The sequence below is a fragment of the Dipteris shenzhenensis genome, chromosome 2 (assembly GCF_047967505.1).
Source record: "Dipteris shenzhenensis isolate YYH24624 ecotype China chromosome 2, Dip_SZ_1.0, whole genome shotgun sequence".
NCBI classification, from domain to species: Eukaryota; Viridiplantae; Streptophyta; class Polypodiopsida; order Gleicheniales; family Dipteridaceae; genus Dipteris; species Dipteris shenzhenensis.
In genome coordinates, this window is record NC_141597.1 from 20,175,635 (window position 1) to 20,203,267 (window position 27,633).

Genomic DNA, 27,633 nt, shown 5'->3' on the forward strand with positions numbered 1-27,633 from the left:
TATACAATGAACTTGGACCATTTTCATTTCCACTTATAAAAAACATTTTCTCAATTTTGTGAAATCAGCCAAATTTTAGACAATTTAGTTATATTTTAGCTGAAAATTCTGCAAAATTTCATGAAAATTTTGAAACCCAAGTTTTGTGAAATGTTAAGAAAAATGTTTTGTGTGAACACGAGCTAGCCTCCCCCTCCCGTGATGAAGTTCATGATGATGTTATAATGTTATAATGTGAGAGATTGTCTGTATATATAAGCCCGTCACTGGCAGAGCAGAGATTTGGACCGTGAGATTCAAGAACAATAATCGTCATAATTTTGGATGAAGGAGAGAGGTGGAGAGTTTCCATGGACAAAGTGTTTGTGGGCATCGACGTTAGGAGCGAAGCGAGCGTTTTTGTGAGGCATTGAGTGAGCCAGAGATCTGACTCAGACTTAGCAATTACCATATTCTCACCGTTGGCTTTGTCTGTCCTTTTTGTTTTTGACAGAGAGAGCGAGCTAAAGAGAGAGCGCAAAGATCTAACTTTCATGGCTCCGCCTTCATTCCTTCCGTCCGCCGATAGACCCAAATCCCTTCTTGACCTACCCCATACATATTTCGACTCTGCTGTTGTCTTCTGGGGTGACCCATCTACGTCCCGAGGTGAAAATCCGGTATTCGATGCCGTTCCTCATGTCCTTGAGGGCCTATCTTTAACAAACGGATCGGAAAATAAATCTCTGGACAAGGAGACTGTCGTTGTACAGGTTTCGGATAGTTCCGGTACTATGAATCGATGGACCTGCAACGCTTGCGGCAGCCTGGACTTTACTTCCTTGGATGACCAACGATCCCATTTCAAGTCAGATTTTCACCGCTTGAACGTGAGTTCTTTATTTAGCAAAAGCCAAGCTTGTCAATAATCACTCTAGCTGAGAATCAGGGCGGATAATGTCGAGCGCTCGTACTAAATTGATGCTTCTCCTTCCAGGTTAAGCGCAGGTTCATTGGAAAGCCACCTGTGACAGAGGAAGAGTTTGAGGTACTTGCCCTGGGACAACGTCAGGAAGACGATGATATGTCGAGTATATCTGGCTCAGACGAAGATGACACTGATAGTGACAAGGAAACATCAGGGGGAACTCGATCATCAAACTTATCTAGAACTACGAACTCCAATCATATCTCTTTTCTGCTCCAAAACGTTGGAGAGATAGTAAGCATCTGGAAGTGCGTACTATTAGGAGATAAGGAAAAGTTGGTGAGAGAGAAGAGAAACTCAAATATGGGAAGCCAAGAATGCTTGGCAGAAGATGAATTATTGCGAAGGTTGAAAATCTTTGTTGCTAAACGGGATTCTGCGAATAAAAGCATTTGGGTTTTCTTACTTTTAAGAGGAGGACATTTTGCTGGCTGTGTTGTTGACGCTAGGACAGGCTCGATTCTTGCTCACAAAACGTACCACAGGTGAGGAGTCGGTTACTGAAGACCGTTGGCATCGATCTTAGCCTAAAGAGACTGAATTGCCTCATTTGTGCTTTTATTTCATTTTTTTCTACAATGTGGATGAGACTGATTTGAAGTTTGCCAGGTTGCAGGTATGTTGTGAGAGCTAAGGCGGGTGGCAAACAATCATCCAAAGATGGAAGTGGCAGGGCTCCAAAGTCTGCTGGTGCCTCTTTGCGGCGGCATAATGAAGCGGCTTTACAAAGAGTAAACTTCTCTGCTTTTACTGTCGAGGACTGAAGAGTGCATTGGGAATAGTTAGTCTTGTCGGGTCAATCATCAAGAAGAATTAGATTGGGAGTAAGCCCTGTGAGATTCAAAGAGTACTTTATGGACAAACTGTTGTATTTATAGGTCAAGTCTATGTTTGTGAGAGATTTTGATGCTGTGGCTTCAAGGATCTTTTCTGCAGTACGTTCTTACGGAAAGCGTCTGATCAATTGAGTAGAGAGATTCATGGAATTTTGCGATTCTGTGTGTGCTAATTTGCCCATATGTCTTAACTGCTTTCTGAAAGTCTGCAGAACTCGATAGTACAAATTTATCTATGTCCCCTATCAGTTTTGTGAGAATTGAAATATGTTCTTTGAACTTGCAGGAGGTACGAGACATGCTGGCTTCTTGGAAAAGTCATCTCGAAGCAGCTTCTTGCATCTTTGTGCATGCACCCGCTACTAATAGCCATGTACTATTTGGTGGAGAGGATGCTTCTCTGAATCGAGTTGATAATCGAGTTCGTGTTGTGCCATTGACAACACGCCGACCTACATTTAGGGAAGCTAAGCGCATTTTCAATGAGCTTACTGCTCTTACTCACAAGAAACTTGAGTGCATAGATGTGTCTAATGAAGTGGGGTCGCCAACATCAGGCAATGAGATGCTCAGTGAAGGGTTGTCGGTCAATAGAGCACATCAAGAGTCAGATGAGGGCGTCACCTATGATGGAACTTTATCAAATGACACAAGTGGGTTGCTCAACAAGCTTGAAGCGGCTGCTGCAAGAGGAGGCAATATATCGACCCCACTGCATGATGCAGCCAGATTGGGTGATTTGGATCTGGTTTTGAACTTATTGGAGAAAGGCGCTGATCCATGTTCTAGAGATGAACGGGGTCACACTCCGTATACCGTTGCAATCAACAAGGAGACGAGGAATGTATTTCGCAGGTTTATGGCTGAGCACATGGGAATGTGGGACTGGCATGCAGCAAATGTGCCAAGTGCACTTACAGGTGAATTGGAAGCAGCACAGGCTGCAAAGCAGGTAATCCCCCCAAACCCCCTTGTTCCCAGCTTGCATACCTCCTGTCTTCATGTGTACTCCAAAGAAGGTTTTAGCCGAGCAAAACTAATGGTAAAATTGTAGAAAAACAGAGGGAAAGCATTGCCAAGGATAGAAATCTCACACATCATGCACTACACAAGTTCACCTTCAGCAATCGACTCAGAGAACACACTGTAAACTGAACTGTATAATATTGCAGCACGAAAATAGTGAACCTGAGAACAAACATTCACTGTAGGGTTCCAACAATGTGGAGAAAAGATTAGGATAGACAAAGAAATACCCAGTGTAGCGGTCACGGGGGTGCTATTGCCTTTTGAATGCTGTAGTTGGGCCCGTAAATCAGCCATAGATCTTAGTTCCCCAACAGAATTGAATGGAAACCAGGAAGTTGAGGAGAACCTGAGAATCTGATTCATTACTACTGGTATCACAGCCTCTTTCCGAGCAAAGCAAAGAGGGGCCCAGCAGAGAGGCGACCCATGTGTGGATCACCCATAGGAAGCGAAGTTGTATATGCAAAGAGAAAAGCATAGCAGGGCATTCACTAATGAAATGCGATCAGGGAGTGGATGCTGAGTTTCAAAGGCGACGAGCTGGATGTTCAACGGTGTTTGTGTGAGAAGTGCAGCGGATCTGGACGGAAATGGAGAGAGAGCAAACCTTACACACACAAAACTGAGGAGAGGAGAAAGCACACAAGACTGCAAGGGATATCAGGACAAAACCCCCAAACCGGTGGGGAAAACCTCTGCTATATATGGCACCAACTGCTCCACAATGAGATGAGACAAGTAAGGGAAGGGGGGCCTATATATAGGCAGCCACACCCTCCCTAGTGGGCTGACTGAATGGGCCGACCCCTGCCCTAGGTGGGCCGACTCCTGCAGCCCTATAAATGGGCTGCCCCCACTGCCATGCACTGACTAGAGGTGGGCCGACCCACTGCCCTCCTAGGGCCGACCCCCTCTCCTACAAATAGGAGCTGCTATGTAGTCCTACAAAGGGATGTGCCCCTGGCCCTAGAGCTGACTAGGCTGCTCCCACTGGGTGACCCCTCCTGCCCTCAACCAGGGCTACCACGCACCTAGCCCCCTGCCCTCCAAGGCTCGACTAGCAGGCCTAGGTGGCGGACCAGCAGGTTGGCCCACCTCTACCTACAAAAGGCCTCCAAGTGCCTAGTCTGCAGCACCATAGGGTAGCCAAACAGGCCCTCCAGATTGCCCTGCACACTGCGCCACAATTGTGGCTGACACATGGCAATGGCAACCAGGAGGCCTAAGGTGGGGCCTCCACAGTGGACAGGTCTACTCTACCTACTCTATGCTCATGGGGGCGGGCACACCCACAACAAAGGCCCTCACTCAGCCTACCCTAACTTCTGACGGGGCGGGCACACCCACAAGCAAGGCCGAGTTTGGATCTTCCCCACTGCAGCTTGATGCAGCATTTCATATCATCACACATCTACGGCGTGTCACTGTACTTTAGGACTTCATAGACTATGATGGCTTGCACTATCCTCGTCTATGGCCCTAGTAGTTGTGGGTGATCAGAGATGCTGGTATGCACACACAGACAGGGGGTTCGAGAGATTGGGGCTCCATATTGATAGACTTCCTCCTTTCCCGTACAGCATTGACGCGCCATTTCTCTATCATGAGGTTAACTAGGTCATACATGAGGACCTCCTGCAGCTACATACAGTCTGGACCTTGTTGGAACCAAGTGAGCTCCTAGTGAAGCTTAGCTTCTACAGAAATCATTGCCTACGCGTTTTAGAGTACGGCTTTGTTGATCCTCTAGGATATAGTTGGATTCATCCGTGTATCAGGTTTCTCATAGTCTCATATAGACACATTGGTCTTCCAAAAACTTTTAATAAACTTTCTTTCTTTCTTTCTCTCTTTCTCTCTTCCTCTCTTTCTCTACAATGTGACATTGGGAGATGTTGACCTCCTACAGTTTGATAATGTAGCGTTTGATAAACACTTTGGATGCAGAGGTTCAATTATGAAACCGTTAATTGAGCATAGAGGAAGTTCTATGCTATATCAATAATAGAGAGTCGAATATAGATCGAATACAAAGGTTGGAATGAGAAGAAGCAATAGATAATTGCAGATTTAACTCAGAAGCCTGAAGCCAACGAGGCTGAGATCAAGCATAAAGGATTGAAAGCAAGTGATTGGATAACGAAGCAAATCAATCAAACGAAGGGAACACCATGTGCCTGCCCACATGGATGAAATGCAAGAGAACTTTGAAAGATGGTCTAGAGGAGCGCACGAGCACAAAGGTGAGGCGGATCCATTGCCATGAATGAAGCGAGTGCAAGATTTCAAAGTTCTACAACGACATCGATCGTGCAGTAATTAAAGGCAAAGCAACCAGACGTGGTCCAAACTGAGGCTGATGCTATGCCTAATTGCATACCAGGCCTTTGAGAGGGTTGATGCAGCCCAAATGACTTCCTTTGAGTACAATAAAGATTCTTAAGTGTTAATCCACGATTCCAAAGAGTGAGCGCGATCGAAGAGTGAAGGATCGAGGTGAAATCGAATGCTGAGGTCTAGACAGTCCTAAATGATGAAGAGGTGGAGCCAAACAGGAAATCAAAGGATTTAGGAGGACTTCGATGGCAACTCGAATGTAACATGCAACGGTTAATGATCATGTAATGCGCAGCGAGACCTTCTTTAAACCTTTGTGCGAGGTGTATGCATATGCACCATAAAGAGGAAGAGAGAGATTAGAACTACAGAGAGAATGTAGACGACCACGGATTGGGTCCCCGTACCCACTGAAGGCTCCCTTTCCCAAATAGGGAAGAATTTGCTTTATACTGGGAGAACTGCAAATATATAATAACACTCATTCAGAGAGCGCGTGATGCAACTTTGAGAATGACCCTTCAACACTAGAGCTGACCCACGGATGCGTGAGAAGCAACCCAATCTCAACCAAGACCAATGCTGCCCACACGGAAGAGGTGGACCGTGCAAGGCTATTGAAGAGGCGTGTGCTGTCCCCGGGCATGAAGCAGAATTGAGAGACATGACGGAAGACGGAAATCTGAGATATGGAGCTTGAGAGATCTATATGAAAACTGAGAGAGATGGAACTAAAGAGAGCTGAGAAAGACGTGTGAAAAGAGCTGACCTTTTTGGAAGGGCTAAGGCTGCCATTGTCATATCCAGGGCCACAAGAAGTAGGAGTATCCCCTCCACAGTGAGTGAATTAAAGGCTCATGAGGGAATATCTTGCTTACATGTCTGTTAGAATTTCGAATAGTGCAGAAAATCCACATCATGAAATCTTCTGGAGCAACTTAACACTTTTATCTAGGGGGTGTGGCTGCAAATATTTGACTAATATAATCTACTGTGGGATGAAGAGTTCACTATTGTTGCCATGGATCTTGGAAATGTGGCTTGAAACACTATTTTCAAGCATAGGCATTATTGCTTTTCTTTGACGTTGGGGATGGAGGTATACTCTCTATATCCATGGATGATATTCTTCTAGAGGTTGCCTTTCAGCCTGTCAGGATATAGAAATAGAAAGATCATTCTTTTCTTTTGGCTTTCTATTCATGGAGGGATTGCAGTGAACCTGTGGAGATTATGATTTGGGGCTGATCCCACTTGCCCTCGCTGTCATTCTGCAGAAGAGTCAGTGCGACATTGCCTTTGGGACTGCAATCAAGCGAGAATTGTTTGGAAAGGAGTTGCTCGGATACTCAGCATTTTTCATACTTCCCCTTTCTTCATGACTTGGGGCTCGGTCGCATGGTTATCCCTTACTAGGCCCCAGGTGTTTTATGAGGGTGAGCCTTCTTCTTGGGCACTCTCGATCCGCCGACAGGTGATAGAGCCCTGCTCTCTTCAGGATGTACCACATATTCCTTTCAGAGCTTCACATGTTTCAATGGACACCTCTTGGGAGATTTTGGCTAGCATTTCCTCTTGGCACATTTGGAGAGCTAGATGCACAGAGGCCTTGGATGACACCCAGATACACCCATCACATGTGTTCACGGGTATTTGGAGTGGGAGCCCCTAGCTGAGCCTCGTTATTACAAAATCCAGTGCAAAACAAATGTATGACATAACAACTTGGAATTGCTGAGCCTTGAATGAGAATGAGTAATCAGGCAAACTCAAATATTACAAATTATACTTCTGCCATAGAAATCCTGCGAGGCATTGCAGTGTGGTATAAATGTGATTAAGATGCCATCACCACAATAAGCATCATGATAGTGGAAAGCAAGAAAGCTGCCCCACCATATTGCACCACTTGCCTCCCAATCGCTCAATTTACACACCAGGAAACCTTACTTCACTGCAACACTGCTGGAAGTAGGTTAAGAGCTCCTGTAGGGAGGAAGTGATTCGAAGTGCCACTGAGATCTTCCCATTTTTCACAAGTGTGAAAATAGGCTGGGTACTCCAGAAGAATGTGCTGCTTCAATCTCTGTGATTTATGGTGGCACATGATACATAACCCAAGACCTTTGTGCCGTGTTGCTGTTTGAGATCTCAAATGATGAGACCCAATGTAGGTCCTGGGTTAAATTGGTTGCTGAGCTAATCGGGCCACCTGCAATTTCTGCATGCTTTTGAGCATAAGGTAGCCCCTGAATGCATCAGCATCACTCCAGAGATTTTCTAAAGAGAGATTTCAAACTGTTTCTTATCTTGCATCTTGTCGTGTTTGTGAACGTATGCTTGTGAGTCTGTTGTCTACATCCTTTTGCAACCAATTAGTCCTTTGTTGTGGACAAACTCATTAGTTCTGTTATAAAGCGTCTGTAAGCCTAATCATCCTTTAATTGCTGGAAGTCCATATACTGTTTTTCGTTATGGTTCAATAATGGACAGCCATTGGACTGAGTGTTGGATTCAAGGGTCTAGCAAAATGCTGTAAACTTTTGGTTTTAGCTGCCTCTGTTTCTTGCAATATGCTTATATTAGTATGGTTGATGAAATACAAAATATACAGTAGTTCTGATCACTGAGATATTGGTTGCATTCAGAAGGCAATGGAGTATGACTAGATGCTAAGGGGCTTCAAATAATCAGCTTATCATTTCTATTTGTTGTGTTTTGTTTTTTCTGTGTGATAGGCTGAGAAGGAAGCTAAACGGAAAGCTAAGGCAAAGGAACAGAAAAAGTTGAGAAAGGCTAAGCAGAAACTTGAGGTATGTTGATTTCAAATAGTCGATATGAAGAGCGAGTCCTGATTTGTTGTTTGTGCCCCCAATATTGGCTAACCTGTGTCCATAAGTGTATCAGTCTGGTCTCACTCTAATATAATGTTGCAAATAAATATAGGTATTTTAAGATGAGTTCCTTTAAATTTTAATGTGTGTACATGCTTTATAAAAAGAAGTATAACAGAGGGCTAACCCATGCTGACGGATGCAGGACATATACATCTGCATGTAAAGCATTCCTGTAGAGTCTTTTTTTTGGGGGTAATGAAGAGGTGGTCTTGCAGTTATGTCCTCTTCTGGATAGTGGGCTGTATTTTACTGAAGTTTGAAGTGTTTTTAACTGAACTTTGTTTTCGCAGGCACAAACAAACAGTTCAGAGCAGCTAGAAGCAGTTGCTTCTCAGCTTGTCTGCCACGGTCAAATGATGGCTCTGGAAAGCCCTTTGAATTCAAATCAAAATATTAGCTCATCTGTTCTCAAAGATGTAAGAATGTGGCGATGCAACAAACATCTTTTCAATCCAAAATTTCTTATTTTTGTTTGTTCTTTTGATTATGATCAAGCTGCAATTGTTTCTCTACCGCCTTTGGATCATAATTAAAACTTATGCATGTTTGCACCTTTTTCTTTTATTCTTTTCCTCCATACCTGACTTTGTTTTCAGTCTTTTGTACCAACCCTTCAGTCGAAGACAATGGCAGCAGGAAGCAGGAGCTGTCTTGGACATAGAACTTTGAAGAAGACTGCCTCTGCCTAGCTAGATCCCAACCCTGCTTTGTATGCAAAAGGCCTGAAAAGGGAGAATGAAAACATGCAAGACTAAAGCAAAATGTTGTCTCAACTAGCAATGCAAATGCTCACATATAAGTAGATCTAGGGACATGCCCAAACTCATCCTGTAAAAGCAAAGAAAACAGCGTACTTTTAAACTCATGGCAGCCAGCCCCAAGGTTAACTCCTCCACACATAGCAAAGACTAGCTACTCTGACATTCGCACTGATATCATCAATGCCCAACAGTGGGAAAGACCTTAGTATAAACATATGCTCTCGCATATACACACGCATGTGCGAGTATGTTTGCGTGACCACACGTGTGGGAATGCAGTAAAAGACTGAGAACACATGACTTCATGAATGTCCCTTGCTATTGTTCTCACACACATGACCTGCATTTTTCAAGTTGCAATTTCTGAATTTGAGATTTTGAACTTAAAATCACTAATAAGGTAAACAAGGATCGGGCCCAAAAGGATCGGGCTATGCTCCACTAGTGACCGAGTAGGGTCGGGGAACTTAGATGGAGAAGGAAAACCCCTCTGCCATAGATGGTAACCTCTTGAATGTGGTCCCCATCCAATGCTAAGCTCGGCTGGATCCAATCACGAACTTGGCTCCTGGTTGGCGTGAGCCAACTATCTTGCCTACCACCGGCCTGCCCTATAGTGACGGTATGGTTTTCTTCACCTGGTGTTCGTCCTTTGGAGAGAGAAGAACCTTAATGGCTTTGGGAGTCGAGGGTGCTGCCATGTGAGCCCCTCTAGCCAGACCAACGGTCGCCACCAAGATACGCACTTTAGAGGAATAACACAATTGCTGTGTTGCTGGAGGAAGAAAGAGGAAAAAACCACCAAAGCAACAAGGGCGAAGCCCTTTGGAACCTCTGCCACCAAAAGTAAACAAAAGGCAGCCGACCCAAAAGAGCAGGCGGGCTGTGGGGTGCACTTTGATGGCCTAAAACAACCACCAAAAGCTGTCCCAAAAAAGTGAAAACTAAGAGTGAAAGCCCCAAGTAAAAAAGCCTTGATCCGGAACTCGAGCACTTCGAACTGCAAGGGAGCTAGGCTGAAGTTAAGGGCAGGAGCTTCCACTCCCCGAAATGACCACAAGGGAGGGGCCAGCTTGCTCAAAACCTTCCACTTGTGCACGAGCCTTTCTACGGAGGGCTTGGGCCCTCGCAAGGGACAGCTGATGCTGCGGCTTGCTGCACCACACCTGAGAGAGGCCCAGAGGGGCATGCTAATGCAAGAGGAAAGGATCGAGACTCCTAGCCTATCTGCACCCTTGCTCCGAGGCCAATGTGACACCTACTGAACTTCTCAGTTCTCTCTTAATGAATCACTGCCACTACATAACCACAATTTCTTGTCATTGGGGAAAGCAATATGGAAGATGGCACTGTCATCATGTAATATCCACAGCTCTTGTCATCGGGGAAAGCAATATGGAAGATGGCATTGTCGTCATGTAATATCCACAGCTCCTGACCGATCCCTCTTAGCCACTCCTCCAACGACTCCATCATCTGGACATTTAATATAAGGCCAAAGAGAATTGGGGTCCACTATTGTAACAGAGGGTTACTTTTTACTTAGGCTAAAAGTTAGTAGAAAGGCCTTTATTGGCTTGTAAGTGTTTTCTTTTTTTTAAAAGGGGATACCATAAGTTGCCACGTGGCATCCTAGGAGGTAATCCCATAAGCAATACTGCTTTGTACTACCTTGGGTCATACCTATATAAGGGCTCTAGTTGTACTTGGCAAGACATTCATGACTTGTACTTCATGACTGAAATAGAATATACAGCAAGAGTTCAATACTCAGCTGAATTCTAAAAAGGATTGACTTCCTCCTGTCCTTGTGCAGCCCCTCACAAGTCTCTGTTGAAGATCCAGCCCATGATCTTCCTCTCCTACCCTTTTCCTAAGCATAAGGTACTACACTACTTAACTCTCCTGCAAATTCTACTAAACTTAGTAGTGTTTACTGTTAGTTAGGAGCAGTCTTGTTGCATTGGTATCAGAGCCCTTTTCGTGGGAATTTGTGGGAAATTCTTTATCCAATTACTTTGAAATTTGGAGCATCTACTCTTGAGCCTAGGGCCTACCTCTGTGCAAAAATTCAGTGCCAGAAGTGCTCTCTATTGTGAGCTGCCACATGGCAGGCTTTGAGAAACCCTGATTTTCAAAGTGCTCAGAATTTGGGGCTTCTTGCATCAGTGGAAAGCCCTTGCTTCCCTGATCATTTCTATGTGTGAGAATCCTAAAATGGTGGAGTATTTAGTCAACATTGAAGTGAATTTTCTCTCTGGCGCAAGAGACTGAAGAAAGCGACGATCTGCTGTTTTCCTGCACCAAACTAAGGTGTTCTTGGCTTGATCTGTTCGTACTAATCTCATAAGGCTGCTCCCTAAGTCTGGTGGTGATTAAAGACTATTTGGAGGAGTTATGAGCTATTTCGATTGGTTGGCATGGAGGAATTGCTGCGAACTTCAGATGTACAGCTCCATTTCGGGTCAGCTTTACTGCAGATGGTTGCCTAGCTCCATGAATGCAACTGACAAAGTGTGATAGTGATCTGGTTTTTTATTACTGAGAATATCAGTTGCTTAAAACTTTTATATCTCGCTTAAAACTTTTATATCTCCTTTCACTAGGGATCAATATATTTGTAAGTGGTATGATCTTACTCAGCAAGGATCAGTGAAAATTTATATCAGACAGTTTTGGAAATTGGCGCTGTTTGTTCATGGTATTGATGAAAGAGTTAGAATGCTCAAGTTCATCCAAGTATTGCTTTAGATGTTGCAGCTCAAAAGCCCAATTCTCTTAAAGAGGCCATGCAGTTGGCAGAGCTTTATGAACCCAAATACAATGGGAAGGAGAAGACTTTGGGTATTGGTCACTTTGGAACTAAACCTATGGTCAAAGGGGTTTCCAATGATGAAAGCAAACTTCCTGCACCTAGGCTACAGATGTAAAGTCATCCTTTAAACCCACTCCAAAGGATGATCTGAGTGATAAAAGAAACAAGTTGGTTAAGCAGTTATCTCAAGCAATTATTGATGACAGGAAGAAGAAGAATTTGTGCTACCTTTGTGGTGAGAAGTGGACTCCTGAACATAGAAATGTGTGCAAAGCAAAAACAGGAGCAAAGTTGAGCTTGATTCTAGAGATTGATGAGGATCTTGCTCCTAATACTTCTGCAACAGAATTTGAATTTCATGAATATCAGGACTGTGTGAATGAAGGCCTTGATGATGATGAGGGTCATAGTTCCAAAAAGGGGACCACCTTTCCCTTTGATCCAGGTGGGTTATCCATGTTTGATACCATGCTTATGGATGATAGTTTACCAAGCTGCTCAAATAGATCTAGACAATGGAACATTGAAGTTGTTGAAGGTTATGAGGATGAGATCAAAAATTCTGATGGAAATGATGCTGTTGATGATGATGAAGTGTATTGGGATACACAATTAGTTGTGTACAGCATATCTCCTGATGTTTTTATGGGCTGCAAGGGCTCTCAAACCCTTAGGTTAAAAGGAACAATCAATAACAGACCAGTCCACATTTTGGTTGATAGTGGGAGTACTCATAACTTCATTAATGCAAAGACACTTCAAACAGTGAGGTTATGCCCATCCACTTTGGATCATGGGATTAAAGTTGAGGTGGCTAATGGTCAGCATTCCCAGAGTAAGCAACATTGTCAGGCTGCTCAAGTGCAACTTTCTCAAGACTATACTTTTCATGGAGATCTATTTGTCTTGGAAATGGGATCTATTGACATTGTCCTTGGTTGTGAATGGTTGAGAACCTTGGGAGAATTCTCTATGGACCTTAACAGGCTGTATGTGAAGTTTATGCATGAAGGTAAGCACATCACTTTGATGGGTCACCGATCTCCTAATATGTCCTTAATTTTTGCAAGAAGAATGGCCAGAGACCTCAAAAGTGTTTGTGGAGTTTATGCTATTCAATTGACCAAGTCTCAAGAGGGTAATGGGTTGTGGGTGGAGGATAAAGACATGGAGTCCCTATTACAGCAATACTCTGATGTATTTGCTGATCTTCCCAACCATCTCCCTCCCATGAGAGATGTGGATCATGCAATTGTGTTGGAGCCAGGATCTAAGCCAATCAACAAAGCTCCATACAAACTTTCTAGAGCTGAAAGGGAAGAGGTGGCAAGGCAAATAAAGGAACTCCTTGACAAGGAATTTGTTACACTCTCCTGTGTTATTGGTTAAGAAGAAGGATGGCTCATTTAGAATGTGTATTGATAACAAGGATTCGAACAAAATGACGGTTAAGAATAGGTTTCATATCCCTAGAATTGATGATCTACTGGATGAACTTAGAGGGGCAAAGTACTTCACAAAGATTGATGTTATGCTCTAGCCGAGATAGCATGACCTCGGATAGATCGGTGGGCATTTTCTCTTAAGATGACCAACTTTTGTAATAGTTAATGTGCGTAATTGAAATGGTCAAGAGAAGTAACTGCCAAGGTCCTAGGTGAGGGTGGAATGGCATTGACTAGGTAGTTCTGAGTGCTAGGGCCTAGGTGCACCTAAATGTGCAATAATGCCAAGGGGCAAGTGGTTTTTAATGTGCCCCAAGAGGGGTAAAAAAAAGGTGCACCAGAGGCTAAAATGTTGACATTTGGCAAGGAGAACCATCTAGGGAAATGAGGGTCTCATGGATAAGCATGAAAGAAATAACGAAAAAAAGAATGAAAATTTGACGATCTGCTATCCATGAGAATTGGCTGGGTGGAACAACCGAATGCCATCGCCCGTGATTTGTATCCACGTAGGAATAGAGCTTTGTGAATAAGAGATAGAGTTTATGATAGTTGGTATCAGAGCTCAAGGCAAGGAAGAGATCATTGGAAGAGCGACGAGCTAGGTGAGGGGAGGATCGTTGGCTGTCCGTGACGAGGAACCCTTGGTGGCGGAAGATTTCGACGAAGGTAAGGGTAGCGACGTGAGTGTCAAACAGATCGACGGAAGCCCGTGAGGTGTTGACGAAGAGGAAAGCATCGATGGCGTTCCGGATTGTCAACGTGAAAGGCTAGTGGAGGTCCCGTAACGCGCTGAAATCCGATTGGCCTATGAATTGTGGGTGCTGGACTATTGCGATGGAGGTCGTCAAGGTTGACGATGTTTTCCCAAGTGGAGCTTGAGCGCAGGGGACGTAGCGCAAGTGGGCTACTGTGGCTTATGAAGCATTTAATTAACGGACGGCTGAATATGGAACAGGTTGCGCGCCGTTGACGAAACTAGGCCATACAGTTGGCAATATATGATTTTGGAGCGGAATGATAGTCTACGTAGCGTGAAGGCGTCACGTCAATCAATAGCCCGCATATCCGGTCGCATCTCGCTTGCTGATCTGCAGAAGCACCGCCTCCGAGGCATTCGAAGGTCCCTGCACAGCCTATTTGGAATGGACTTCGAAGGGAGACTGTACGTTTGAGAAAGAGCAGCCGGATCGTTGCGAAACAACCAGGGAGCCCTTTCTTTCCATGCAGTTTTTTTCTGTTTTCATATGGTCCTGTTATTTCTGTACCGTAGAAAAGAAAAAAAAAAAACCCCAGGAAAGCAGAACAGAAGTGAAGGGTGTATGTATTGGTTATTTGGGTTTTAGAAAAGACTGAAAAAAAAAAAAAAAAAACCCCATCTTCCATTGTGGAACTATGGAGGCAGAAGGGCAGAATTCTAGGGTGAATCCTAGTGAGTCTAGAGTGCAGTCTACACAACAGATGTCACATCAGGCAGCACCTACTTTGATTGGTAGGATTTCGATATTAGAAGATGCTTTACAGCAGATTATGAACCAGCAGCTTCAAGTGAATGCTGGTCAAAATGAGATCAGGGAGATGGTGCAAGCCTTGTCGGCTAGACCGTCTAGAATTGATAAGGGCAAAGCTCCAGCAGAGCCAGAGCCCAGTATACATTCCTTAGAGCGCGCAAGGGTCAAAGTGCCTAATATCGCTAATTATAGATCGGAGAAGTACGCTGGTCGGATGACCGAGCGCAGCTCTGATGTGATCGAGGTTTGGTTACACAAGTGGGAAGAAGCCTTCGCCATTTGTGAAATTAGATCTGATCTAAAGAAAATCCGCGAGGCCACCCACCTGTTTATTGAGGCAGCGGACAGATGGTGGATAAAGCAACAGAAGGATCAAGTTGCTCCAACCACCTGGGAAGGGTTTAAAGCTGAATTCAAGAAACATTTTCTCCCACCTGATGAAGAATCCCGAGCTTGGGATGCTTATAGAAATCTTCGTCAGAGGAGTCTGTCAGTGGCAGAGTACACTGACAAATTCAGGGAATGTGTCATGAAAATAACAGACCCTCTCCCTATGTCGGTTCAGTTAAAAGACTATATCTATGGACTGAACGACAAGATCAAAATGGAAGTTCGGGCTAAGTATGTGACTACATTAGATGAATCTATTGCAGTAGCCCTGAACTATGAGGATGCCAGAGGCAGATCTGGTGGATTTGTGCAGGCAGGGACTCAGTATGAGCACCCGAAAAAAGGGGGATTTCAGAGGAAATGGATTTCAAAGACAAGTGTCTCGCAGCCAAGTGGTCAAACCAAGTAGGTGAAGCCGGTTGAGGGACCAGTAAAAACAAGTACCACCGTTGGGGTGAAAAGGAAAATAACTCCAATGGCAGCCCGGGCTTGGTCAAAGTCCTCGTTGACCCCTGAACAAAAAGAGAAAGCTAGGAAAGAAGGATTGTGCTTCGGCTGCCTTCAGCGACATCAGTGGAAGGATTGTCCACTGAATAAAGACCGTCGCACGGCTAATATGATAATATCTGAATGCGACGTGGAAATGCAGGAGAGTCCCAATGCGGAACATATGCAGATGCAACTGGCGGGACCTTCTCAGAGGTTAGTACCTTGTTTGTTATGTGTATCTGTTGCTAAGTTAGTGACGAGTGCACCTGATAACATCCTATCTAAGCCCGCAACAACGGGGTATACGGCCTTTAATGATACTGAGTTAATTAAAATGAAAGGGCAAGTGGCTAGTCATGATGTCATTGTGTTGTTTGACTCGGCGTCAACTCACAATGTGATTAACTCCAAGCTCGTGAAGAGCCTGAAATTAAAGACAAGTCCATCTGACTATGCGTATACAGTCAGGATGGCAGATGGAAGTTCAACTGAAGTATGGGACCAAAGGGTTACCCAGTTGGAGCTTCGGATTCAGGACTATGCTGAGAAGCTTGATTTTGAAATGACCAAGCTTGCTCATGCAGATATAGCCCTGGGTTTGGCGTGGCATTCTAGAAAGAATCCAGCCATTGATTGGAAAAAACACGTATAGCAATTCAAGATGAATGATGTGCTTTATGTCTTGCGAGGTGAAAAAGATATACCTCAGGGACCGTTGGTTTCCGTGATGGAAATCAGAAAGGCTCAAGTAGAGTTTTTATTCCTTTGCACAGCATCGGTAGAGCCGGTTGGTGATTCTTCGACTAGCACTGATGTTGCACAAAGTGGTGAGATGGCCAAGCTGGCTAATCTTATAACAGAGGAGTTCTCTGAATATTTTAGGGATGAACTACCTTATGGGTTACCTCCAGAGCGGAAAGTTCAACATAAGATTGAACTGATCCTGGGGGCAGAACCTGTAAATAGACCTCCCTATAGAATGAGTTTTGTTGAGGAGGCGGAGGTGCGTAGACAACTAGAAGAATACCTCAAGTTGGGGCAGATTCAACCAAGTTTCTCACCTTTTGCTTCGCCAGTGATATTAAAGAAGAAAAAGGATGATACGTTTCGCCTCTGTATAGATTACAGAGCATTGAATAATATCACTGTTAAGCACAGGTATCTGATGGCTCGGATTGATGATTTGCTAGATGCATTACATGGAGCCGTGATTTTCAGCAAGATAGATCTTAAGTGCGGCTACCATCAAATCCGGATTAGAGCCGAGGATGTGCATAAAACCGCTTTTAGAAGCAGGTTTGGTCATTATGAGTTTTTGGTAATGCCCTTCGGACTTACCAATGCTCCGGCGACATGCGTCATGCTTATGAACGATTTACTACGTCCGTATATCGGAAAGTTCGTAGTACATTTTATTGACGACATCCTGATATTCAGTAAAAGTGTTACTGAGCATCGTGAACACTTAAGGATAGTGTTCAGTACTTTGAGGAAAGCCAGTCTTTATGTGAATAAGAAGAAAACTATACTATGTATGGTTAGGCTTGAATATTTAGGGTTCATAATTACTCAGGGTTCATAATTACTCCACAGGGGGTAGAAATGGATCCGAAGAAAGTGGCTGCGATACTAACTTGGCCAATCCCTCAGAGTCTGACCGCGTTACGATCATTCTTGGGATTTGTCCAGTTTTATAGAAGGCATATCAAAGGATATTCCGGAATCGTATCGCCATTGACTGATCTAACCTCAGATAAAGTACCTTTTATTTGGGGACAGAATCAACAAGAAAGTTTTAACACCATAAAACAAGCTGTGGTCTCAGGACCGGTGTTAAAAATAGTTGATCCCCAAAAACCGTTGTTCCTAGAAACCGATGCAAGTGGCATTGCGGTAGGAGCAGTTCTCCTTCAAGAGGGAAGGCCAGTAGCCTTTGAAAGCAAGAAGCTTTCTCCCTCTCAAAGGAATTGGGCAACTCATGAATTGGAGTTGTATGCAGTTATCCATGCTTTGAAAACATGGAGACATTATTTGTATGGTTCAGAGTTTTATGTGGATGTGGATCATGATACTCTGAAACATTTTTGTAAACAGCCTGACTTGAGGGGCCGCCAAGCTAGGTGGGCAGAGCTCATGCAGGAGTTTAATCTAACGATTCGGTACCGAAGAGGAAAAGACAATAAGGTGGCTGATGCGTTGTCTCGCATTATGCACAACCTGAGTTTCATGGTATTAGAGAGTGCTCTAATGACCGAGATAAGAGAAACTCAAAAGGTGGACGAGTTTGTCCAGAGCTTATGGCCTAAAGCTCATGTGTTAAAACCCGGGGAAAGTGAAAAGGATGACCTGGCATCCAGAAAAGGCCAAACTTATGCAAGATATACCATAAGGGATGGTATGCTAGTTAGAAATGGCAAGATTGTAGTACCTGGTCAGGATGATCTCAGGCAGAGAGTCATTCGACAATGCCATGATAGCCTGTGTGCGGGACATCCAGGTGTCGAGAAGACATATGATCTCGTAAAGTGAGATTTCTTTTGGCCAAAGATGAAATAGCATATTCATGAATATGTGACACGGTGTTTCTCGTGTCAGGTAAGTAAGGCCGAGCAGGTGAAGCCACCCGGACTTTTATAGCCCTTGGAAATACCACTAAGTAAGTGGGAGAGCATTTCCATGGACTTCATTGTAGGGCTACCTGCAACACAAGGAGGATATAATTCTATCCTTGTGGTGGTTGATCGTCTAACCAAGATGGCTCACTTCATTCCGACTAGAGAGTCTGTTAGTGCCCCGCAAGTGGCAGATTTGTTTATTAGACATATATTTCGTCTGCATGGATTGCTTAGATCCATAGTGTCAGACAGAGATGTTAGATTTACCGGTCATTTTTGGACAGCGGTATTTGAGACCCTAAGGACTGAGTTGGGAATGAGTAGTGGGGATCATCCTGAGATGGATGGTCAGACGTAGAGAGTCAACCAGACTTTAGAGGATATGCTGAGGACATATGTGTCATTGAGAAAACATACGTGGGACAAGTGGTTGCCATTGTTGGAGTTTGCCTACAATGATAGGAAACATTCCTCTACCGGGTTCAGTCCGTTTGAGCTGAACTATGGTTATAGACCAGCCAATCCGACTATAGTTGGAGTACCTCAGAAAGTGCCTAGTGCCGCGAACTTTGTAGTTCAGATGCGGGAGATGCTAGCACTTGCGAGAGCTAATATCCGCCAGGCTATGGATAGAGCCAAGGTATATGCGGATGAAAATCGGTCTATAAGAGTATTTAAAGAAGGAGAAAAAGTTTTTCTCAGAGTTCCTTCGCACTCGAAGTCGTTGACTTCAAGAGAGTGTGCTAAGTTATCACCTCGATACTGTGGGCCGTGGTTAATTCTAAAGAGAATAGGCAGTGTAGCCTATAAATTGGAATTGCCACAGGGGTGTAAGGTGCACCCGGTTTTTCATGTTTCGCGCTTAAAGAAATTTTTGCATACAGGTGACTCACTAATCGAAGGTGTGGTTTTGTTTCAGGAGATAGAGGATATTGCAAGGCGCAAACCAACGAGAATCCTGGACCGAGGAACAATGCAAATACGAAATCAGAAGATACCCACGGTGTTGGTTGCATGGCATGGTCAGCCTCTATCGGAAGCTACCTGGGAATCCGTATACCAGTTACGGAGAGCGTTCCCAGATTTCATCATCGAGGACGCTGATGCTTGAAGAGGGAAGGAATGTTATGCTCTAGCCGAGATAGCATGACCTCGGATAGATCGGTGGGCATTTTCTCTTAAGATGACCAACTTTTGTAATAGTTAATGTGCGTAATTGAAATGGTCAAGAGAAGTAACTGCCAAGGTCCTAGGTGAGGGTGGAATGGCATTGACTAGGTAGTTCTGAGTGCTAGGGCCTAGGTGCACCAAGTGGAGAGGCTAAAATGTTGACATTTGGCAAGGAGAACTATCTAGGGAAATGAGGGTCTCATGGATAAGCATGAAAGAAATAACGAAAAAAAGAATGAAAATTTGACGATCTGCTATCCATGAGAATTGGCTGGGTGGAACAATCGAATGCCATCGCCCGTGATTTGTATCCACGTAGGAATAGAGCTTTGTGAATAAGAGATAGAGTTTATGATAATTGACTTAAGGTTAGGCTATCATCAAATAAGAATGAAGGAGGGAGATGAACATAAAACTGCCTTCAGGATAGAACGTGGGCTTTATCAATTCAAAGTGATGGCATTTGGTCTAACCAATGTACCTGCAACTTTCCAGGCCCTAATGAACAAGGTATTGCAGCCTTTCCTCTATAAATTTGTGTTGGTATTCTTTGATGATATATTGATCTACAACAAAATGAATGAAGAGCATTTATTGCATGTCCATTAAGTATTGGAAGTATTGAGGACACACCAGTTGTATGCCAAATCAAGTAAATGCACTTTCATGGCTAAATGGTCCATTGAAGGCTTTCTCCCATGCCATGCCTCATAGGGAGTGATAGTCTTCAAAGCCTTTGTAGGAGCCCGATTTAAAATATATTTGGCACACATGAGGCCTTCCAGCCAAAACCTGTGATGCAACTTCTTACTTGTGAGCATGCATCTATCCATTTCCATGGCGGCGCGATTCTTCCGCTCAGGTTTACCATTCTGTTGAGGTGTAAGTCTCACTGTAAGCTGATGCATAATGCCTTTTTCTTCCAGAAATGTCTCAAATTCATGAGACATATATTCCCCCCCTCGTCTACACCTTGAGTCTTGTCTCATTTTCAACCATAGCCACAAAGTGTTTGAAATGCATAAACACTTCTGATTTTGCCTTGAGACCATAGACCCAAGTGTAGTTGGTAAAGTCATCTATGAATGTAACAAAATAGAGATAACCCCCAAAAGCAGGTGTCCTCATGGGACCGCAGACATCACTGTGAATAATCTGCAATTTTCTTGTAGCTTTCACTGCACCATCCTTCTGAAGGGAAGCCTATGCATTTTGCCAAGAATGCAACCTTCACATGCATGAGGAGGAGGCGACTCCAAAGGAGGTAATGCATCAACCATATCATGCCTTTGAAGTGTCATTAAGCTGCCCATACCTGGCATGCCATAACTCCGCATTTTGCATCGCAGCAGTGGGAGTGCTAACTGATAATGCAAGATGGGATCTTTTTTCACATAAATCAAGCTGAAAAATACCCCGATACAAAGTGCCAGACAATCTCAAAGCATATTCATTTTCTTTGTCTCTAACTGCACACTTGTCATCATCAAAAACAACTTGAAATCCTCCTCTATTGAGTGAGGACACTGAAAGCAAATTCTTCTTTATACCTGGCACATAGAGTACATCTGAAATTCTGAAATCTATGCCATCAGTGGATGTGAGAATAATGTCTCCCACTCCACACACTGAATAAGAAGAATTATTTGCATAAGTTAACTTCTTCTTGGTGGGTGAAGAATGTAGAGTTACAAACAGATTTTTTCTTGGAAGTGATGTGCTTTGAAGCACCACTATCAAAATACCAAGTATGTAGTGTCTCATCAACACTGAAAGAGCATTCGTCCTTTGAAGTATCATAACTGCAAGTCAAAAAAGCATATGGGTTATCATCATTAGTGGCTGTAGTATCTGAACTACCCACTAAAAAATCTGAAGTGCAAGACAAAAAGGCATAGTGCTCTTCAACCAAGTTGGCTGCAACATCTCCTCCATCATGGCAATGTGGACCTGATGCATCTGATACAGCCATACCGGAATCCCTTTTCTTTTCTTTGGCTATGCGCTTCTTGCACTCTCCAATATAATGACCTGGCTTCTTGCAATAATGACAGATGCCCTTCTTTTTCTGCTTGTTTGTATCACCCTGTGCCTTATAAGAAGGCTGTCCAGAATGAGCTTTATGCTGATGTGTGGGCTGATGGGCATGTGGTTTTTGCTGCCCTTTACCCTTGGGCTTGAACTTAGAGAGCATAGCATGCTCGCTAGCCTGGGTTGCCATATTTTTGCGTGTTTGTTCCTCCTGCAACAGAAGTCCTACCAACTCGTGAAAGGAGAGAGGATTGCTGCCCCCTCAATGACAAATTCAGCGAGGTGTGGAAACCGAGATAGGACTCAGGAAGAGAGTTCAGAGTGGTGGAGATCATCTCTGAATCCGGAATGACTTCATCAATGTTCAGCAATTGTTCCCTGAGATCCTGAAGCTTGGTGAGGTGAGAATTCATGGAATCTCCCTCCTCCATATGTATATGGGAAAGTTCTCGCTTCAGAAAGGAAACCCTGGCATCGTTCCTTGCTGCAAACATACTTTCAAGTATTACCCAAGCTGCCATAGATGTCTTGCATGACCGAATATGAGGTACAATGAACCTCTTGACAGAAATAGAAATTACTGAAAGAGCTTGTGCATCTCTAGAGTCCCATCTTTTCTGCTTTGCTGCGGGAGCTCTTGGAGCGGCTACTCCAATCACCTATGCTGTATTTGTACCTCTACCCCTGCCTCCAGTTGTAGGAGTGACAGGTATAGGCGTTGTATCTAGTCTTTCTTCATTTCCATTGACATAATCCCAAAGATTTCTGCCAACCAAGATATTGCGAACCATGAAACTCCACAAGTAGTAGTTGGTGCCATCCAACTTATCCTCCTGTGTGAGAACCCCGAACACCTCATTTGAGTTGTTTTGAGCCATTTTCACCAGATAATCTCAGAAAAAATACAGCAGACAGACCAGGTGAAATCCCTTCCTGGGATATAAAATGCACAAGTAAAGTCTACAAAGAATAATATGCCCACAGTGACAAATACTGTCACAGCCTGTCAAAGGCTCAAAATGCACCACATTGCTCTACTCAATGCCCCAAAAATCTGCTCAAAATGAACCACAGTGCTCTGCTCAGTGCCCCAAAAATCTGCAAATAGAATCTGCAAAAAGTGGCAAAAGTTTGCAATTTGACTCGTACTGAGTCCAAAACTGTTTGCAAACTTTCAAAATGCCCTTTTACCTGCAAAATTGCAACCCAAATGCAAAAGCCCCAATTTCTTGTGGGAAATTGCATACAAAAGAGGGCAAATGGTCTGAAAGCCCCAAATGTTGCACAAATTGCACTCAGCCTACAAAAGCCCCAAATTTTGGACAACCTGCAATGTTTGCCCACAAATACAGAATGCCCTAAATTCTTTGCAAGATCTAAGCCAAACAATGGCTATCTGCAGATAATGCCTGTCAGAAAACAACTGCTCGAGTACCTGCAAGAATATAACCTCACAAAAGTGTGGATGCCAACTAAAAGTACAAGGGCCTGCAAAATGTACGGAAATCCATATGTGTACGGATTTGCAGAAACCTGTACGGAGTACGGACAACCAGCGCAGCCAGGTACGGAATGGTGACACGTAGTACGGAATGCTTGTGTACGAACGCCTGTGTACGGACGTACGGCACACTGACGAGCTAATCGATGGTACGGATGACGTATGAGATGTACGGTTCGCACGTGCGAAATGCAGACAGTACGGATGATCGTACTGTTGTACGATAGTTGTACAACGAAGGTACGGCGCAGGTGCGGTGCTACAAAATGTACTGAATGGCGGCGCAAGTGGAGTGGTGTAGGAGCTGTACGGGTATATGACGAGTGTACGGGCTGTACGGAAACAGTTCGTACAGATTGTACGGGCTGGAGCTTGCGGGAGCAGGGAGCTTGCGGGCTAGGAAGCAAAAGAGCAGAACCTGGGCTCTGATATCAAATGTTAGAAAAGAGAATATAAGAGCAAGAGAGCTGAACGTAGTGCTTGCAATAGAAAAAGTGACTAATACAAGAAGTGGAATGGGTCTTGTCTAAGTGACAAAACCTTATCCTTCACTAACCGTAGTTAGTGAACTAACTGTGGTTAGGGGGAAAAACCTCTAAATGAGGGAAAAGTGCCCCTAACCTACTTATTACATGACATTGGTCACTGCTAAATTATAATAATAATTCTAACAATTTTGCCAAGTTGGCAGCTCCTCTCACTGATCTTCTAAAAAAGAATGCTTTCTAATGGTCTGACAGTGTCAATAAGGGCCTATCTTGGTATGTCCTGATTTCTCTCAACCTTTTATAATTGAGGCTGATGCTAGTGGAAGGGGCATTGGAGCTGTCCTAAAGCAGAGTCATGGAGTTATTGCCTTTGAAAGTTGGAAATTGGATGACAAGGAGTCAAGTTTCCACATTTATGACCAAGAGATGTTGGCAATACTTCATGCAATCAAAAAGTGGCACCACTACATTTATGGCAGTCATTTCAAGGTCAAGACTGATCATAAGACTCTCAGATATTCTCTATCTCAGTCTTCTCTATCACCCAAGCAAAGGAGATGGCTATCCATTGTGCAAAACTATGACTTTGACATAGATTACAAGATGGGCAAAGAAAATATTGTGGCAGATTCTCTTTCCAGGATATGGGCTTGTACTTCATCATCTATTACTGAGGTTTATAAAGATTGGATCCATGGCATTCAAGAAGAGTATCTCAATGATCCTCAAGCAGCTGCTATGTTCCAAGACTTGCAAGATCCTGACTGTCAGCAATATCCCAATTTCAAGTTGCACAGTGGGCTCTTGTGGTATAATGATAGAATATTTCTTACTGAAAATTCCTCCTATAAGCTGCTAATCTTGCAGGAATTTCACTCATCTCCTATGGCTGGGCATATAGGCCTCAACTAGACGTATGATAAGGTAAAACATAGTTTTTACTTGAAGGGGCTTTGGAAGGATGTTCTTGCTTATGTTCAAAGCTGTAAGCCCTGTCAACAAAACAGGGAGTTGAATTTGAGGCCAGCTGGTCTACTACAACCTCTACCTATACCTCAAGGTAAATGGACACATATCAGCATGGACTTTATTACAGGTCTACCAGTGACCTCTATGGGTTGGAACAGCATCTTTGTGGTTGTTGATAGACTTACTAAAGCTGCCCACTTCATTCCTACTAAGACCCAATTTACAGCTTCCAAGGTGGCTAAGCAATTCATGGAGAATGTGTTTAAATTACATGGACTTCCTCAGGAGATTGTGAGTGATCGTGATGCTAAGTTCATGGGGCATTTTTGGCAAGATCTTTTCAGTTCTATGGAAACACTTCTTACCCCAAGTACAGCAGATCACCCTCAAACTGATGGGCAAACAGAGAGGGTTAACCGCTGGTTGGAAGAGTATCTAAGGCATTTTTGCTTTGAGACCCAAGCATCGTGGGATCAATGGTTGCATCTAGCTGAATTTTGTTATAATACCACCAAGCATACTTCAATTGGTATGAGCCCTTTTGAAGCCATGTTTGGCTGTAAAGCTCATGTCCCATCAACCATTATTGATCAAGCATTGACAAGCCAGCAAGCCAAGGATGATTTGGCTCACATGACTCCTCTATTACAGCAATGTAAAGATAATATGGTAAGGGCCCAAGCAAGGACGAAGGATTATGCTGATGAGCATAGGAGAGATCTTCATTTTGAAGAAGGGAATTATGTATTTCTCAGATTACATAAGTGTAGGCATGCTTCTTTGAAAGGTAATACCAATGTTAAACTTGCTCATAGGTATTATGGACCTTACAAGGTTTTGAGGAAAGTTGGGGAAGTGGCGTATGAAGTGGAGCCCCCACCATCCTCTAGAATATACAAAGTATTCCATGTATCACTACTCAAGAAGTATTTGGGGCCTAAGGAGCAAGTTATGGAAGAGCTACCTCCTATGGATGAAGAGGGCCAAATTGAGTATATACCTGAGAAGATCCTTGGATTTAGAGATCATGTGTTGAGGAACAAGTCCTACATGGAATATCTTATCAAATGGAGAGGTCTACTGGATGAGGAGTCTTCTTGGCAGCCATCTACAATTGTGGAGCAGTACCCTCAATTGCTTAGCTGAATTCTATGGCCAAAATTGAGTCTGTATGAGCAGATTTGATTTTTTTCTTGCTATATAGCATATATGGACATGCTGCAGCCAGCATTCACTATCCTTTCTCAGATCAGCATCTCTCTCACTGGATTATATGATCAAATCTGTTATATTGGACAGCATAGCTCTTCCACCCGATTGCTTGATTTCTTGGGAATATTATATGATCCATTTACAGATCAGCATGCCTAGAGGGAGGTATTTGACTGAGAAACTTCATTGTTCAGCTGATATGACCAAAATTGAGCTGTTCAGGTTTACAAGGAGCATTGTATGTCCAGGTTACAGCCTTTTCAAATTTGAGGACAAATTTCTATTTGAGGAGGGAGGATTGTAACAAAGGGTTACATTTTACTTAGGCTAAAAGTTAGTAGAAAGGCCTTTATTGGCTTGTAAGTGTTTTCTTCTTTTTTTTAGGGGATACCATAAGTTGCCACGTGGCATCCTAGGAGGTAATCCCATAAGCAATACTGCTTTGTACTACCCTGGGCCATACCTATATAAGGGCTCTAGTTGTACTTGGCAAGACATTCATGACTTGTACTTCATTACTGAAATAGAATATACAGCAAGAGTTCAATACTAAGCTGAATTCTAAAAAGGATTGACTTCCTCCTGTCCTTGTGCAGCCCCTCACAAGTCTCTGTTGAAGATCCAGCCCATGATCTTCCTCTCCTACCCTTTTCCTAAACATAAGGCTAATATGTCCTGGCCATGACTGGACAGGCCCACAGCCAAAGCCATTTGTCCTGGCTGCAAGCTGGTCAATGTGAATTTCCCAAATGCTTGATTTACAAAACTGACAGTAGAATCTTCTTTAGATCTGAACTTTCTGGTTTAGTTCTGTATCAATTTAGCTCTCACTCATTTTCAGTATTAAAAACAATATGAGTAACGACAGAAAATTCCAATGAGGTTGTATCTTGTTTTTAAGTTTTAGCATCTTGTTGTCGAATCGCAGGCAGTAAAACAAGCGGAAGCTGTTGAAAGAGAGAAACGTGCTTCAGCAGCTGAAAAAAGAATATTTTCTATGACACATGGGATGGAGACGAGCTTGAGAAACAATGTCAGCTCGAGTTCTTCGGGTAACTTGGGTAGTTGCTGCTCGTTCTGTGGTGTGTCGTTGGCAGGCAGGACACCTTTTTATCGGTTTTCATATCAATATTGCAGTACAGCCTGTGTGCAGGCACACAGAGTGGCTCTTGAAGCTGATGAGTTGGAGAGTGACAAGAATAAATAGAAAACCTGTGTAGATGATGTGGCTATCTTTTTAGTATTCCAGCTTGCTGCCAAGATGTGACTCTATTGGGGACAGCAGTTGGCCATGAATGTGAGTGAAAAGGAATCAAGAGAATTCACGTCAGTTCCTTCAGTCCTGTCGTACTCCTACATGGTTATCTTCTATTTGTAGTTTGAATTTTGTATGTTCTTTGCCATTTTATTTTGCAGGTGGATCTATCTCTGCTGAGATGTGATTCCGAGATAAGAGTTTATTCATTTGAAGGGCAAAAAGCTTAGCTCTCATGTGTACTGGGTTTCTGATCTCAAATAATATTATTCTGTCAGAATATGCATGGTAACAATTAGATCTTTAGTCCCTTTTCTACTGCAGGCAAGTGCATTTTGAGTATATCTCAGTGGTTGGCTCTTTATTTTTGGAGGAGACAAAATGCTTTTCGGATTAGATTCTCATTATTTGGTCTTATGATTAAGAGCAATCCAGAACATATCATCTCTATGAATAGCAATTCATACGCTGTTGTAAGACACAGTGGTCAGTTTTAATGAGAAAGGCTTACCTTGAATATGGTACACAGATTAATAGGCCTTTCATTGGGTTTACAGGAGACAGACTATTGTACTGTTTTTGTTTGACTAATAATTGCAATGGTACGACAGGATTGGCAGAATGTGGGTAAGTGAGGCTAGAAAATTGAACATGAAATCTTCTGTAGTTCATAGATGAATTCTTCTCCAGCTCATAGATTTATGGTATAAGCAGGTAAGTTTTGCATCGTCAACTCCAAGAAGCTTCATTCTTAAAATTTCACATAATAGATCTGCAATTTTGCATGTAACATCGAGGGACTTAAGAGTTGATGCATGCAACAGGTTGGAGAATCCACACATACACCCTGCACAGACCTAAAGCTTCTGCTGTCAGATAGACTGAGCTTTACAAATTTTGGTGCAGACGACAGAT

General features: G+C 43.4%; 1 protein-coding gene across 2 annotated transcripts; it reads left to right on the forward strand.

Annotated features, from left to right (window-relative positions):
* The first annotated feature begins 329 nt into the window (after positions 1–329).
* Positions 330–27,321, forward strand: LOC147904453 (zinc finger protein-like protein). 2 transcript variants are annotated; one of them, XR_015542261.1, is made up of 8 exons: positions 330–869; positions 977–1,452; positions 1,584–1,698; positions 2,090–2,755; positions 7,908–7,982; positions 8,357–8,482; positions 26,392–26,760; positions 26,880–27,321. XR_015542261.1 is itself a non-coding variant. In XM_087386529.1 (7 exons), exons 1-7 carry the CDS (start codon positions 534–536, stop codon positions 26,668–26,670), a joined length of 2,073 nt encoding a protein of 690 aa, XP_087242655.1. In that variant the 5' UTR covers positions 330–533; the 3' UTR covers positions 26,671–27,321. The 2 variants fall into 2 exon arrangements, 1 of the variants encoding a protein (XP_087242655.1); XM_087386529.1 differs by having other exon boundaries at positions 26,392–27,321.
* The last annotated feature ends 312 nt before the right edge of the window (positions 27,322–27,633 follow it).